General features: G+C 39.2%; 1 protein-coding gene across 4 annotated transcripts in view; it reads left to right on the top strand.

Moving 5' to 3' along the window:
• EHBP1 (EH domain binding protein 1) overlaps positions 1 to 12,096 on the top strand; it is a 256,389-nt gene that overhangs the window by 202,678 nt on the left and 41,615 nt on the right. For 2 of the 4 annotated variants that reach the window (XM_080916906.1, XM_080916904.1), the window contains exons 16-19: positions 1,254 to 1,378; positions 3,638 to 3,776; positions 3,932 to 4,038; positions 6,697 to 6,820. In XM_080916906.1, the coding sequence (XP_080773032.1) occupies positions 1,254 to 1,378; positions 3,638 to 3,776; positions 3,932 to 4,038; positions 6,697 to 6,820 (495 nt within the window). The remainder of the gene's footprint in view (positions 1 to 1,253; positions 1,379 to 3,637; positions 3,777 to 3,931; positions 4,039 to 6,696; positions 6,821 to 12,096) is intronic. The other 2 variants (XM_080916905.1, XM_080916907.1) reach the window with 1 other exon arrangement.

Here is a 12,096-nt window from a genome sequence, read left to right as displayed (position 1 = left end):
AATCCTCCTGTGTCAGCCTCCCAGCTGCTGGGATTACCAACTTTCCCCACAATCTATGTGGCTCTTCAGCATACCAGCAAGTGTAGACCTGTGCACACACAGGCTGCCCAGTCCATAGCTGAGGCTTACGATAATAAAAACTAGGAGTACAGACTGGAATCTGGAGGCACACAGAAAATAGTATGATTTTTCTCCTGCTTTATTTTCTCCAAAATTCCTTTATCAATATGTATATAAAAGTCATAATGTTTTAATAATAAATTGTTCAATCTTTATCTTGGTTTGACCATAGTTCATCTGATATTGTTGTAAAAAAAGAAGCCTGGCAGCATAAACTGAAAAATTTGCATGGAAGTAATGACCGTGGCATTTATTAAAAGTATTATAATTAGAAAACTTATTAATCTTTCTGAAAAATACCATTCACTAAAAGTTGGCATGTCTTTTACAACCATTTTATTAAAAAAAACACACACACACACACACACACACTTTGTATGAATTTTATAGGAGAAATATTTGTTTCTATTTATTTTTAATGTCTTTATATTAGAAATTAATAGACTTGGCAAGATAGTTGGAAATTGTTTCTTTGAAAAGTTATAACTATAATTTGGTTGCTTTTCATTTCTATCTATATTAATACATTTTAAAATCATGATGATTTTTATTGTATTTCTGCTGTTTAAGTAGAAAGTAATTGCAAGCATTTACTATTTTGATGCTGAATATATATGTACACACTTAAACACTGGATTCTGACAGTAAGAATGTCATTGAGAGTGGCCAGGATAATATAATTTGAATTCAAGTGTCAGGATTCATTAGTTGTGTACAGCTGTAATCTCAGCATCACAGCCTTTTCGTTTTTACTGAGCTCCAAGCTAGCCAAGAGTCCAATCTCAAAAAATAAACAAATTAAACATCTCTTAAGTATCTAGTTTGTTGTATTATTATGTACAGTGTATATTTATGTATATGTATATCACATCTTTCTGTTTTTCAGGTAGTCATAATGAATACTACCTATAGCATAACTTTGTCATCTTTAGGAACATTGACTGTGTTTTTAAGGGCTTAATCTTGAGGATGAAATACATAGCAGAAGTGCTCTCCATGTGTCTAGTCTGTGTATTGTCTCAGCCCCAATGTCTTTTGAAGTTTAATAATATCTTTATGATGTCACTTAAAATTCGTATCTTGTGTATCTCGGTCCTCTTACCTGTCATTCATGGTATCTGCTTGTTTAACAGAGCAAAATAGTAAGTTGGTGGACTTGAGGCTGAAGAAGCTCTTAGATGCCCAACCACAGGTGGCAAACTCGCTCTCCAGTGCTGCACAGAAAGCTGTAACGGATACCTCAGAGCAAGGAGAGAAGGTAAATCCTGCTGACTTAGCAGTTTCACGCACTGGACGTACATAGGAGCTGTTGTTGAACTCATATTTTGTTGAGAGGAATATTGTCACAAGAATTCTAGCATGTTCTCAGTCTTCACAAATCTTTCAGCCATGCAGATGAACACGTTAGTGTTATTTCTAAGAATCCATCGCATCACCTGAGGATGGCAATGTGATCGAATATAGCATCTAAAGCTGCTGTATGAAATGTGTGCCATTGTTGCTTCTATCTACTGTAGAATTGTAGACCAAATGACGTGTGTGTGTGTGTGTGTGTGTGTGTGTGTGTGTGTGTGTGTGTGTGTGTGTGCCTGTGCCTGTCACTGTTGTAATACTACAGGCTTCTATGTTGTCCTCATCCAAACCTCCCACCTCCCTTCCTCACATTCTGTCATTAGCATTTCTCCAGCTTTGGGGACAGCCATCCTATGTAACTTTTCACCCACCTGCGGACTGTGGGGATTGCCCTGCTGACTGAAAGGATTTCCTCCCCCTGACAGAGCAGCTTTGAAGCCCCAAAACAATGGCCCTCATTGCTGCCTGGTCCTGGTGTCTGTAATTGGTGATGAAAGTGTGTGGCAGAAGACTTTTCGTCTCTATCTCTGAATAAAGGAAGCCTGGGTTGGGGCTGCTGGTGGTTTTTTTTTTTTTTTTTTTTTTTTTTGCGTTCAATTTAGCTTTCTGCACTGGATTTAATGCAGAATGAAGCTTGCCTAAGAATAATACAATGGATTGAAAAGGCTAACTGAATTAGTGGGTTTAGAGGAATACATTTGTAAGGTGGCAGAAGTTCCTACTCATAAAAAGCTTTCTTAAGATGGGATTTGCTGGTTAATCACACTGATATTTTAGCATGTTGCCAGCCCTAAAAAATTGTAGCCATGTTTGTTTATATTAGTGAAGACTTAAGTTTTAAACTATTGGGATAGTCATTAAAATAATAATAAAAGTATAATGCTTTTTAAGAAGTTAAAGCCAAAAGTGTTTGTATTCTAATTACCTAGTTAGGATATTATAAGATTGATCCTAATGATAAATACATCAGATAACTTTGAAAAAAATTAGACAGCTGTTTTACTTTCATAAGCTAGCTATCTACATATATGAAGCTAATTTTGTTTTGCAAAAGGCTTCTTTGTAGTAATTTCTAGTCATTCCAACAAAACATAGACTTTAAGCAGACTGCATCTGTGTGCCTCTCCTCCGCTGAGGTTGTGAGAATGGTGTTCAGAAAGAACACACAGTGTCCATCTGCTCCTGGCGGCTTTCAGCATTGATTCAGGTTTTTATTTTTTTTAATAAAATGCAGTTTACACATTTATAAATGAGGCATTCTGTGTTTGTGGAAAAGGATAAACTGTTACCTTCCCTTGAGGATTCTGTATCCCAAGCCTCCTTGAGGCTAGAGAATAGGCCATTGGAGGGCTCCCTCATTACTGATTGTCTCGATGCAGAGGAAGGCCAAAGTCTTGGTAGCTTTTGATAACCAGTTTCAGCATTCAGCAGGCTTAGCTATTAGTCATGCATCTTAGCCTTTCCCTATTTACTTTCAAAACACTTAATAAAAATAATAAAAGATTAGGTATAAAATGAAATATTTGTTTGGTACACAGCCCCTCCATATCTGCAGCCTCCACACATTGCAGAAGCTCAGTCTGCTGGGATATTTCTTGTTGATAGAACCATTTGAATTTGTTACCAGTATTAACATAGGAAGCTCCCAGAAAAGATAATTGTAGTTTCCTTGGCTGTAAAGGGCTTACTTACAAATCGGGCTTTGGAAAGTTATAGCTGATGAAATTCAGTTCAGTGGGGTAGGATTATAATCCTACCTTTTAGCTCTCACCCAGCATTAGAGGTTATCTGCATGGGCATAAAATTGGAAACTATTTCTTCTTGTCATACAAGTCTGTAGCACTACAACTGATGGGGTAGAGTCCTGGGGACATAGGAGGTAACATGGCTTCTCACGATGCTTTTATCACCAGCAGAAGACACAAGAGCATGTAGTGTCTGACATTGAAGCCATGGAGGATTTAAACTATGTGTCCAAAGTTTCTACTGACCGGCCATAGATTCAGCTGCTGAGCTATTTAGGATGCTGTAAGGTGTTTCCAAACAGCTTAGGAAAGTCAACATTATCTTAAATTGGCTTAAAAAAAAAAAAAAAAGACTAATACCTCCCTGGTGTACAGTTCCATATCCCAGACTACTGTGCTGACTGTTCTTTTGCTTTTAGAATGGTATGGAAGATCTCCGGACTGAACGGGTACAAAAAGCAACAGAACGTTTCAGAAACCCTGTTGTGTTCAACAAGGATTCTACAGTCAGAAAGACACAGCTCCAGTCTTTCAGTCAGTATGTTGAGAACAGACCAGGTAGGAGCGCTTTTAGCACTGTCTCATGATGTAACAATATTTAACTGTAGGTGTGTATGTATTAAATGTAGAAACGCTGATAATGTGAAGCCATATTTCAATATATAAATATCAAGCTTTATAATAATTTTACATGCCTCTCCCCTTTTTTTAAGAGATGAAAAGACAGAGATCAATACAGGAAGATACAAAGAGAGGAAATGAGGAGAAGGCAGTGATAACTGAAGCTCAGAGGAAGCCATCAGAAGACGAAGTACTTAATGTATATTAATTTTTTGTGTGGTTTCATGATTGCTGATAATTCCAAACTGTATGTGGAAATAGTGCCTTTATTTGTTAAAATGAGATGTTAGGTTTTTTAAGATGTCAATCTCCAGCGCATTCAAAGCAGTGTGAGAGGGGTACGCTGCTGAATTAGTCTGCAGAGTGGTGATAATTGTCAGATAAAAAAAAAATGAATTTTTCAGAGTTCCACAGCCCCAGCTTCCTTGAGACATTTCCATCAGGGCACTTCCCATAAAGAGATTCCAGTATTGATCTACCGGGAGGATTTTAATTATTACAATAGCAGATACCGCAGGGCTGCAGTCAGAGGGAGAAGTCACATGAGACCTGCTAGAATTTCTCAGCCAACCCATTTTGTTGGCTTGGGTTAATGGGTGTTCAACCTTTCCATTATCCAGATCAGCCGTGAATTACTAGCTGAATGATGTTTGCATTAATATAATATATATGGTAATTTCTTCACTTAATTAACGGGGAGGTTCAGCTCAGTAGGGGTATGGGCTGATCATGTGTAAAATTGATTTGTGAGGGAAATATTTGATAGACCGCGGGGAGAAGCTGCTTTTGATGGACAGCTGCGGGACAGAAGCAAGGAGAACAAGTTTTAACTTGAATTTTTGTCTAGAACGAAGTGTGGCTTTCTTTAGTGGTGTTACTTTTATATTATCTACAGTTTGAATATTTTCACTGTTAAAATACTTCATCTTTTTTTGGAATTTTAAAATCATCCAAACTGACTCAAAGTTACCTCCAGCATTTCAGGACTCTAAAGTACGCTGGTGTATGGTTTCTACCTTCAGGAGACCCAGAAAAGTCTAAGTACAAAAACACCCCTGGGGGCTCCTGAGAAAGCGTTTGGTGTAGCTTAGTGAGCCTCGGAGTATTTCTGTGCAGTGTGAGCTCACGCTACAGAGCTTGGGTGACTGGTCCTCAGCACTGCAGAGCTAGGAGATCTGATTAGGAAATTTGTACTGTGCAATGAAGTTTAGTGTTGCTACAATTTCTGCAAAGTTCAGTCTTTGTTTTATCCCTTTGGATGGGACTGCAAACAGAAAAGTCCTTTAGAAAACTCTGTGCTGTCTAGTAGGTACCTGGGAAACAGCCACCAAGTTACTGTTAAATTTGGTATTTGCCAGGAGCATACATTGAAATGGAGACTGTCCATTTGGTATGAATCTTTACAATGTAGTGACATTGTATTCAGTGACTATCAGAGTGCCAGTCTGACGAATTTCTAACATATTCTAACTATAAATTTATCAATTGCCATAATCAATTTAACAAGTAAAGGTAATAAAAGTGCAGTTTTTAAAATAATTCAGAAAGTGTGTAAACTAACAGAACATATTAATTGACCATGGGAATTTATAATAAATGACTCTTGGTTGAGCTTCCTGCTTAGAGGATATAATTTCTCACAGCCCTCTCAGTTCCTGTGTGCCTCCTGCACCAGATGCTCTGGGAAAGCATGTGACAGGACTGTGTCACTTCTGTCTCCGAATGAATAGTGCTGTACAGATTGGCCATCGTGGCTGTGACGAGTACGACTAAGCTATCGTTTAGTGCCTGGGAATCTCAAAGGGTACACGAGTTACAGTGAGAGCTCTTTGTTTATTTATGTGTCCGTGCCATAAGTAACAACCTTGCCCATATTATATATACCTATACTATAAAAATTAGAACTTAAAGCTATACTAGTATTTTATAATAACACATGTATTTCAAGCAAACTTTATAGGAGCATTTTTAAATTATGGAGAACTCTGAAAGTAAATTTTCAATTACAGATATACTTTTGGCTAAAGAGAATATTGAAGAGTGAACTAGTTGAATTAGATCCTAAGTAGAAAGATTTGCTATCTGCCTAGATAAAATTTATACCCCTAAAGACTAGTAACAGTTCAGCTCAGTAATATACGGGATCTAGCTAGAAGAAAATTATAAAGACATTGCAAACTTTGTTTCATTCGGTTTTAGATTTCTGAGACAGGGCCTCACTTTGATAGTCCAGCCTAAACTGGAACTCATTACATAGATCAGGCTGACCCTGAGCACATCGGCAGTTCATCTACTTCTCTACCTTGTGAGTGCTGGAAGTTCAGGCATGTGCAACCATGCCTCTCCTTTTTATCATTTAAAATATATGTATATATTAAATGAGATAATTCCTACAACAGCAGGAAAATGGGGAGGTCTGTTTACTTTTTGTTTCTACAGAAGGAATCAGATTCTAAAGATCAACTTCATAGTAAAACCTTGCTTCTACATATTGCACTTCTGAATGAACGATTTAATAGTCACCATAAGAGAAATTCTTTGTTCATGCCTAATTTACTGACCTAATTCTAAGGGGAAAAGCCATGTGACCAATTGTTAACTTTTTATATCTGGCAATTCTGGGTGTGGATTTATACATATAGCATGAACTAGCTGCAATGTTCAATTTTTGCAACAGTTTGTTACACATGGTGCATGTGAAAGATTCTTAAATGCAGCAGGGGTGGCACGTTGGTGCTAAGGTTGAGTCTAAGTGTGTGTTTGCTTCTCTAGGTAAGTGCTTTACTAAGTGTTTGTAGAAAGGAAAAATGCAACTTACAAGTGATTTCTCCCCCTTCCTGTTTGTTCTCGTTAACAGAAAGGGTTCAAAGACACCAGTCAGTATGTTGTCGGGGAATTGGCAGCGCTGGAGAATGAGCAGAAGCAAATTGACACCCGTGCCGCGCTGGTGGAGAAGCGCCTCCGCTATCTCATGGACACAGGTACGGTGCCCAATTACACTGTAAACAGTTTTGGCAAATTGAGCGTTCACAAACTCTTATAGAGTTTTGGAAGTGTGAATCTTTGAAGCCTGAATGTTCAGCAAAACTGCCTTGAAAATAAAAAGGCTGCGATTTGCAGCCACCTCTCTGGGCCCTGGTGATAAGAGCGCCTTCATGGGAAGTGATAACTCACCCTGATACCGTGTGAGCCAGCACTATTGAACAGTGTGCTCATCCATGCAGAGTTGGAATACACATCTGTGCCTCATTGATATGCCACTGCTTAAAAAAAAGTAAGATCTTTACTGTTCTACTGATTCATTGGGGAAAAAGAAAGATTTGGCCAGCTAAAGCCATGTACTGCGTGACGCGGAGTGCTGTGCATAGGGCTGGCTCCGTGGACTAGATCACTGAAATTTGAGAATACTATCTGGTTACTGATGCTCCTCGATTTTTTTCAAGAGAACAGGTTTTTAAAAGTCTGTAATACTTTATGTCATAGCTGCATTTGAAAGGATTAAAGTATATGGCCAGGTTTGTAAAGATGGGTTAGCACAGCAAGTTAGCTCCTGAGCGGAGGGTAGACGGGTATTCAGTGCTGATTGCCAGGAAAGAACACTGTGTGTGTATGCACATACATGTGTACTTCTTTAAAGTGCTACCCCTACCAAACAGTAGCAATTGAGGATTAAGTTAAAACCCTTCACACCAAATTAAAGGTATGTTATGGTATGAAAACCTACCCAAAAAAATGAGGGTTAAAAATCCATTCCAATTAGCTGATTTCACTTTGTGGCCATTTTAAAGAACAGCATGATTTACAATCAGGAGGCTTTCCTGGACTTTTTTTTTTTTTCTGCTTGCTTAAACTATATTTAATAACTTTTCCAGACGTAAGCTTCTTACATAGGATGTTTGAAAATGCACATCTTAGTGACATCAGAAATTAGATAGGGACGATGGGCCTGTTGTGATCCAGTGGGGATCCGATGGGCTTCGTGCTGTTCTGTAACACTCCTGAGCTGCTCCTGACTGAATTCCTGACCTCTCTTCAAGGACAGTGAGCTTAGGTGTATTTTACTCGAAGTAGTTGGCCTCTTGGAAGACTTGGGGGGGGGGGGGAGGGCGGTCTTCTATTTAAAATATAAAGCAAACAAAAACTCTTTGGGGGAAGTAGTTGCTGACATACCTCATGCTGGTGAGGGACAGATGTAGCAGGTGCTCAGGGTCCACAGATCACCAAGCCCAAAAACCCTGAGCAGAATTCAGGCCACCAAAGTCTTGTCATGGCCCTTGTCCCCACAGCAGAGTAGCTAGACTGTGTTTACCAGTGTTATAACAAGTCTCTGTGTGTTGTGTGTCCTACCTTCTGTGCACACAGCCATATGGAGTAGGAATACATCTATAACTTAGTGTATTGTTTTACGTTTATATTTTTTTCTTTAGTTTCTAAGGAACTCTAAATACATTAGCTGTGGTAGCTATAAAATATAAATACTTGATAACTTCTCTAGTGATTTTGAATTATCTTCTTAGCCATTTTAAGGTGACTGATACTGACTTTCTTCTTTGCTTCTGCTGTGTTGATAAATGGAAGATTGTGTCTGCTGGTTGTTCTGAATAAAGAGTATGTTACTATATGGAGCCAATACAAGGAGCTGTAGGCTAGTAGTAAGGAAGCCAAATAATGTTTTCCCTCTTCCATTCATGGAACTGATGTATCAAGGGTTCCAACCAAAGAAACTCAGGTTCTCCTCCCCAGCCTGTACACCAGTGCAGCTTGGAAACTGCCTTCTCCAGCTATAGATGAGCTTTGCTTGAGGGTTATAGACTACAAGCTGATTCTCGAATCCATTTAGGGATTATCATATCCCTTATTCACAAGACAGAATTTTATCCTGACTGGGTCTCTGCTGCAGATTCAGACTAAAACTGACCCAACTTGATAAGCTCCAAAAATCACCTCGAACTGTGACAGACCTCCTCCAGTGCCAAAAAACAACAATAAAAACGAAACCATACTCAGATTAAAAACTAGTTAGTATATAAAACACAAGAAAGCAAAAGCACTAAACTGTCCTCTTTCTTTGGGGTCCTCATACATTCCAGCTTGTGTGCTTTAATCTCTTTCCTGATAAGTTAGAGGTGTCTTCAGATGTTGCAACTCAGGCTCACATAAGGGAGATGATTCATTTGCGATGACCTTGGCTCCGGCAAGGTAGTTCAGTGGGTAACAGTGCTTGCAGAACAGGCCTGACAGCCGTCATTGGATCCCCAGAGCCCACGAAAAGGCAGAAAGAAAGAACTGAGTCCACAAAGTTGTCCTTTTGACCTCTACACAGCAGGCCTGTGCTTTTGCATGTGCATATATACATGCACATACATGCAATACTAAGTAAAATTAAATTAAAAGGAAGTATTATTAAGAAAGGCAGAGTCATAGCCTGAGCTTTTAGCTCTTGATTCCTGTCTCTTTCCCTATTATTTCCTCTTCTCTTCTTATGCCTTCTTTTTTTCCTTTTCTTCATGGAGTCTCACCACACAGCCCAAGCTGGCCTGGAGCTCAGTCTTTCTGCCTGCCTTGCCTTGCAGTGCCAGGATTGTGGCGTACACCACCACACCCAGCATCCACCAGATCTTTTTGTTTTAAACTGGGAAATACTGCTCTATCAACCTTTTCTATATACTTGTGGGTTTTTTTTTTTTCTGTATACTTGTATGTACTTGTATGTACAGGCTATACTCAGTTTTTACAGATTAAAAATCCAAATTAAAAATTATCTAAAATTAGCCATTTGAAAATATATGGTTCTGTATATGTTCTGTGTACAGGACTCTAGTATTTAAGGCAGCCACCGTGTTGTGTGATTGTTACCACCATATACAAAAGTTTTTACCCCCAAAGTAGAAAGTCTGTGCTTATTTAAGCAAGGTCTATTCCTCCTTCCTGAGCCCCTGAGAACTCTTTTCCATTTGTTTCTGAATTTACTTTTTTCTAGATGTTTCATATGATGGAATTGAGTGGTTTCTCCTTCTGTGCTTGACTCCTGTTTAACATACTGTCTTTGCAGTTCCTTTGTGCTCCTGGCATAAGCTGGTTCTTCATCCTTTTTGTGGTTGAATAGTATTTTAGTGTGTGTGTGTGTGTGCATATATTCTGTTTGTCTGTCTACTTACAAATGAACAGATTTTTATAATTAAATTTTTGTTTATATGTATGGGAGTTCTGACTGTATGTCTGTGTACCATGTGTATGCATGTCTGGTGCCCATGGAGACCAGAAAACTGAGCTGCCATGTGGGTGCCGGGCATCGAACCTGGGTTTTGTGCAAAAGCAGCCAGTGTTCTTAGCTTAGTCATTGCTTCACCCCTAATTGACAGCTCTTTTTTTTTTCTTTTTTTTTTCTTTTTTTTTTTTTTGCCCAGTGTGAACATTTATGTGTAGACATCTATTTGAAACACTATTTCAGTTCTTTTGTATATACATCCAGAAGTGTGATTTCTGGATCATATTAAAATTCTATATTCAATCAAGTTGTGAAACTTAGGAATCAAAATACATTTTTCAGATGAAACTCTGTTTCACTAAATAATACTAATGATTATCCTAGTTCCAAATTCCTGGAGTGTGAGTAACTCAAGGTTTTAAGGACTACCTGTTTGAGGAGATGGGAATAGAAAGAAATTGGATGGAGGCCCAAACTGCTGGACCTTCTCCTGGCACGTTGACAGGCTGCTGTAACAAGAAGAGAGAGCCTTGGAGGGTCATGCAGCAAGATGAGGCTCTGCCACAGGTGGGAAGGCGATAGCTTGGAAGGCCGTCAGTGGCGGGACAAAGCACGCACGCACATCTGTGCAGGTGGTTCCTTATCAGGTTGCTGAGCTAATCCAAAATTGGTGATAGTCTGGATTCACTCATTCATATTCTCTCCTTACCTTTCCCTGCTCTCTCTGCAAAACGTAATTAGAAGGACGTAGTAAGCAGACTCCAGGCTGGCACTATGTGTAATCTTTCAGCAATGCTGTAGCCCTGGCAGACACACTTTAACGGGAATATCATGAATCCTTACACTGCTTGCTGCCATTTGTATTATTGTAATGAATACTATTCAGTTTTCCGTTTCTGATTGGTTTTCATTTAATAGTCATATTTTCTTATCATAAAACTATATTGTTTTCATCCAGTAATGTAGAAGATTTTTTTAAAAAATAACAACATTGTGTTTACACTTTAAGTATAAAAATAAAACACATGGGAGAATTTGTACCTTTTTAACCTTGAACAATTTTAAAAGAATCATGACAGTTGCCCCCCTAAATCCCAGATCATATGGGACTGATTCCATGTATTTTCCTGGAGCATTGGCTGTAAACACCCAACTGGCTATTTAAATGTACTGAGAGAGAGAGAAATGAGCTAAAAGAAATACTTTTCTAAGTGGCCTCCAGAGTTCCTCATCCTTTAAGGACCCACATGTCATATTAAGCTATTTTAAAGAAGGAAATGGAAAACATGTGGTGGCTCCTACCCATAGTCCCAGCACTGGGGAGGCGAAAGCAAGGTTGAGCCACATAACAAAACCCTGTCTCAAAACATGACAGAACACAGGGGATGTGGGGCATGTGCACACAGTCAATTGTATGTGGGGATGTGGGGCACGTGCACACAGAGTACATTGTATGTGGTCAGTACTGATACCTGGTCTTTTCAGATCACCACAGTTTCACACATTATCTTCTACCTTGTCTGGCAGTGATGGAATAGTTCTCATATGCTTCTTAGAGGTCTAGCTCTATGAAAAATAAGTGGAACACTTCTTTTATTTGTTTTCTGTTAGTATCCTATGAAAATGCTTCTGTTACTAACTTGGAATTTTATGTTTTTTTAAATTATGTTTTATGCATATTGGTGTTTTGCCTACATGGATGTATGTCTGTGTGAGGGTGTCATATCTTGGAGTTACAGGCAGTTGTGAGCTGCCATGGAGGTGTTGGGAATTGAACCCAGGTCCTCTGCAAGTGCAGTCCGTGCTCTTTTTTTTTTCTTTAGTTTATTTATTTACATCAAACACTGCCCCCTGCCAGTCCCTCCCAGAGACCATCCCCCACCCCCTTCTCCTCTAAGAGGGTTGTCCCCTGCATGCCCTCCCCCAAGCCCCTCTACCATGGCACATCTAGTCTCTGCCTCTCACTGAGACCAGACAACTGCTGGGCCATCCATGTACATTCTTCCAGAAGCCGGGGCAAGGGCTCAAAGAGAGCAACCTTCCCTGATA

The sequence above is a fragment of the Micromys minutus genome (assembly GCF_963924665.1).
Source record: "Micromys minutus genome assembly, chromosome: 1".
NCBI lineage: Eukaryota > Metazoa > Chordata > Mammalia > Rodentia > Muridae > Micromys > Micromys minutus.
The sequence above is the reverse complement of the archived record's forward strand: the minus strand, read 5'-3'. Positions and strand labels throughout refer to the sequence as shown.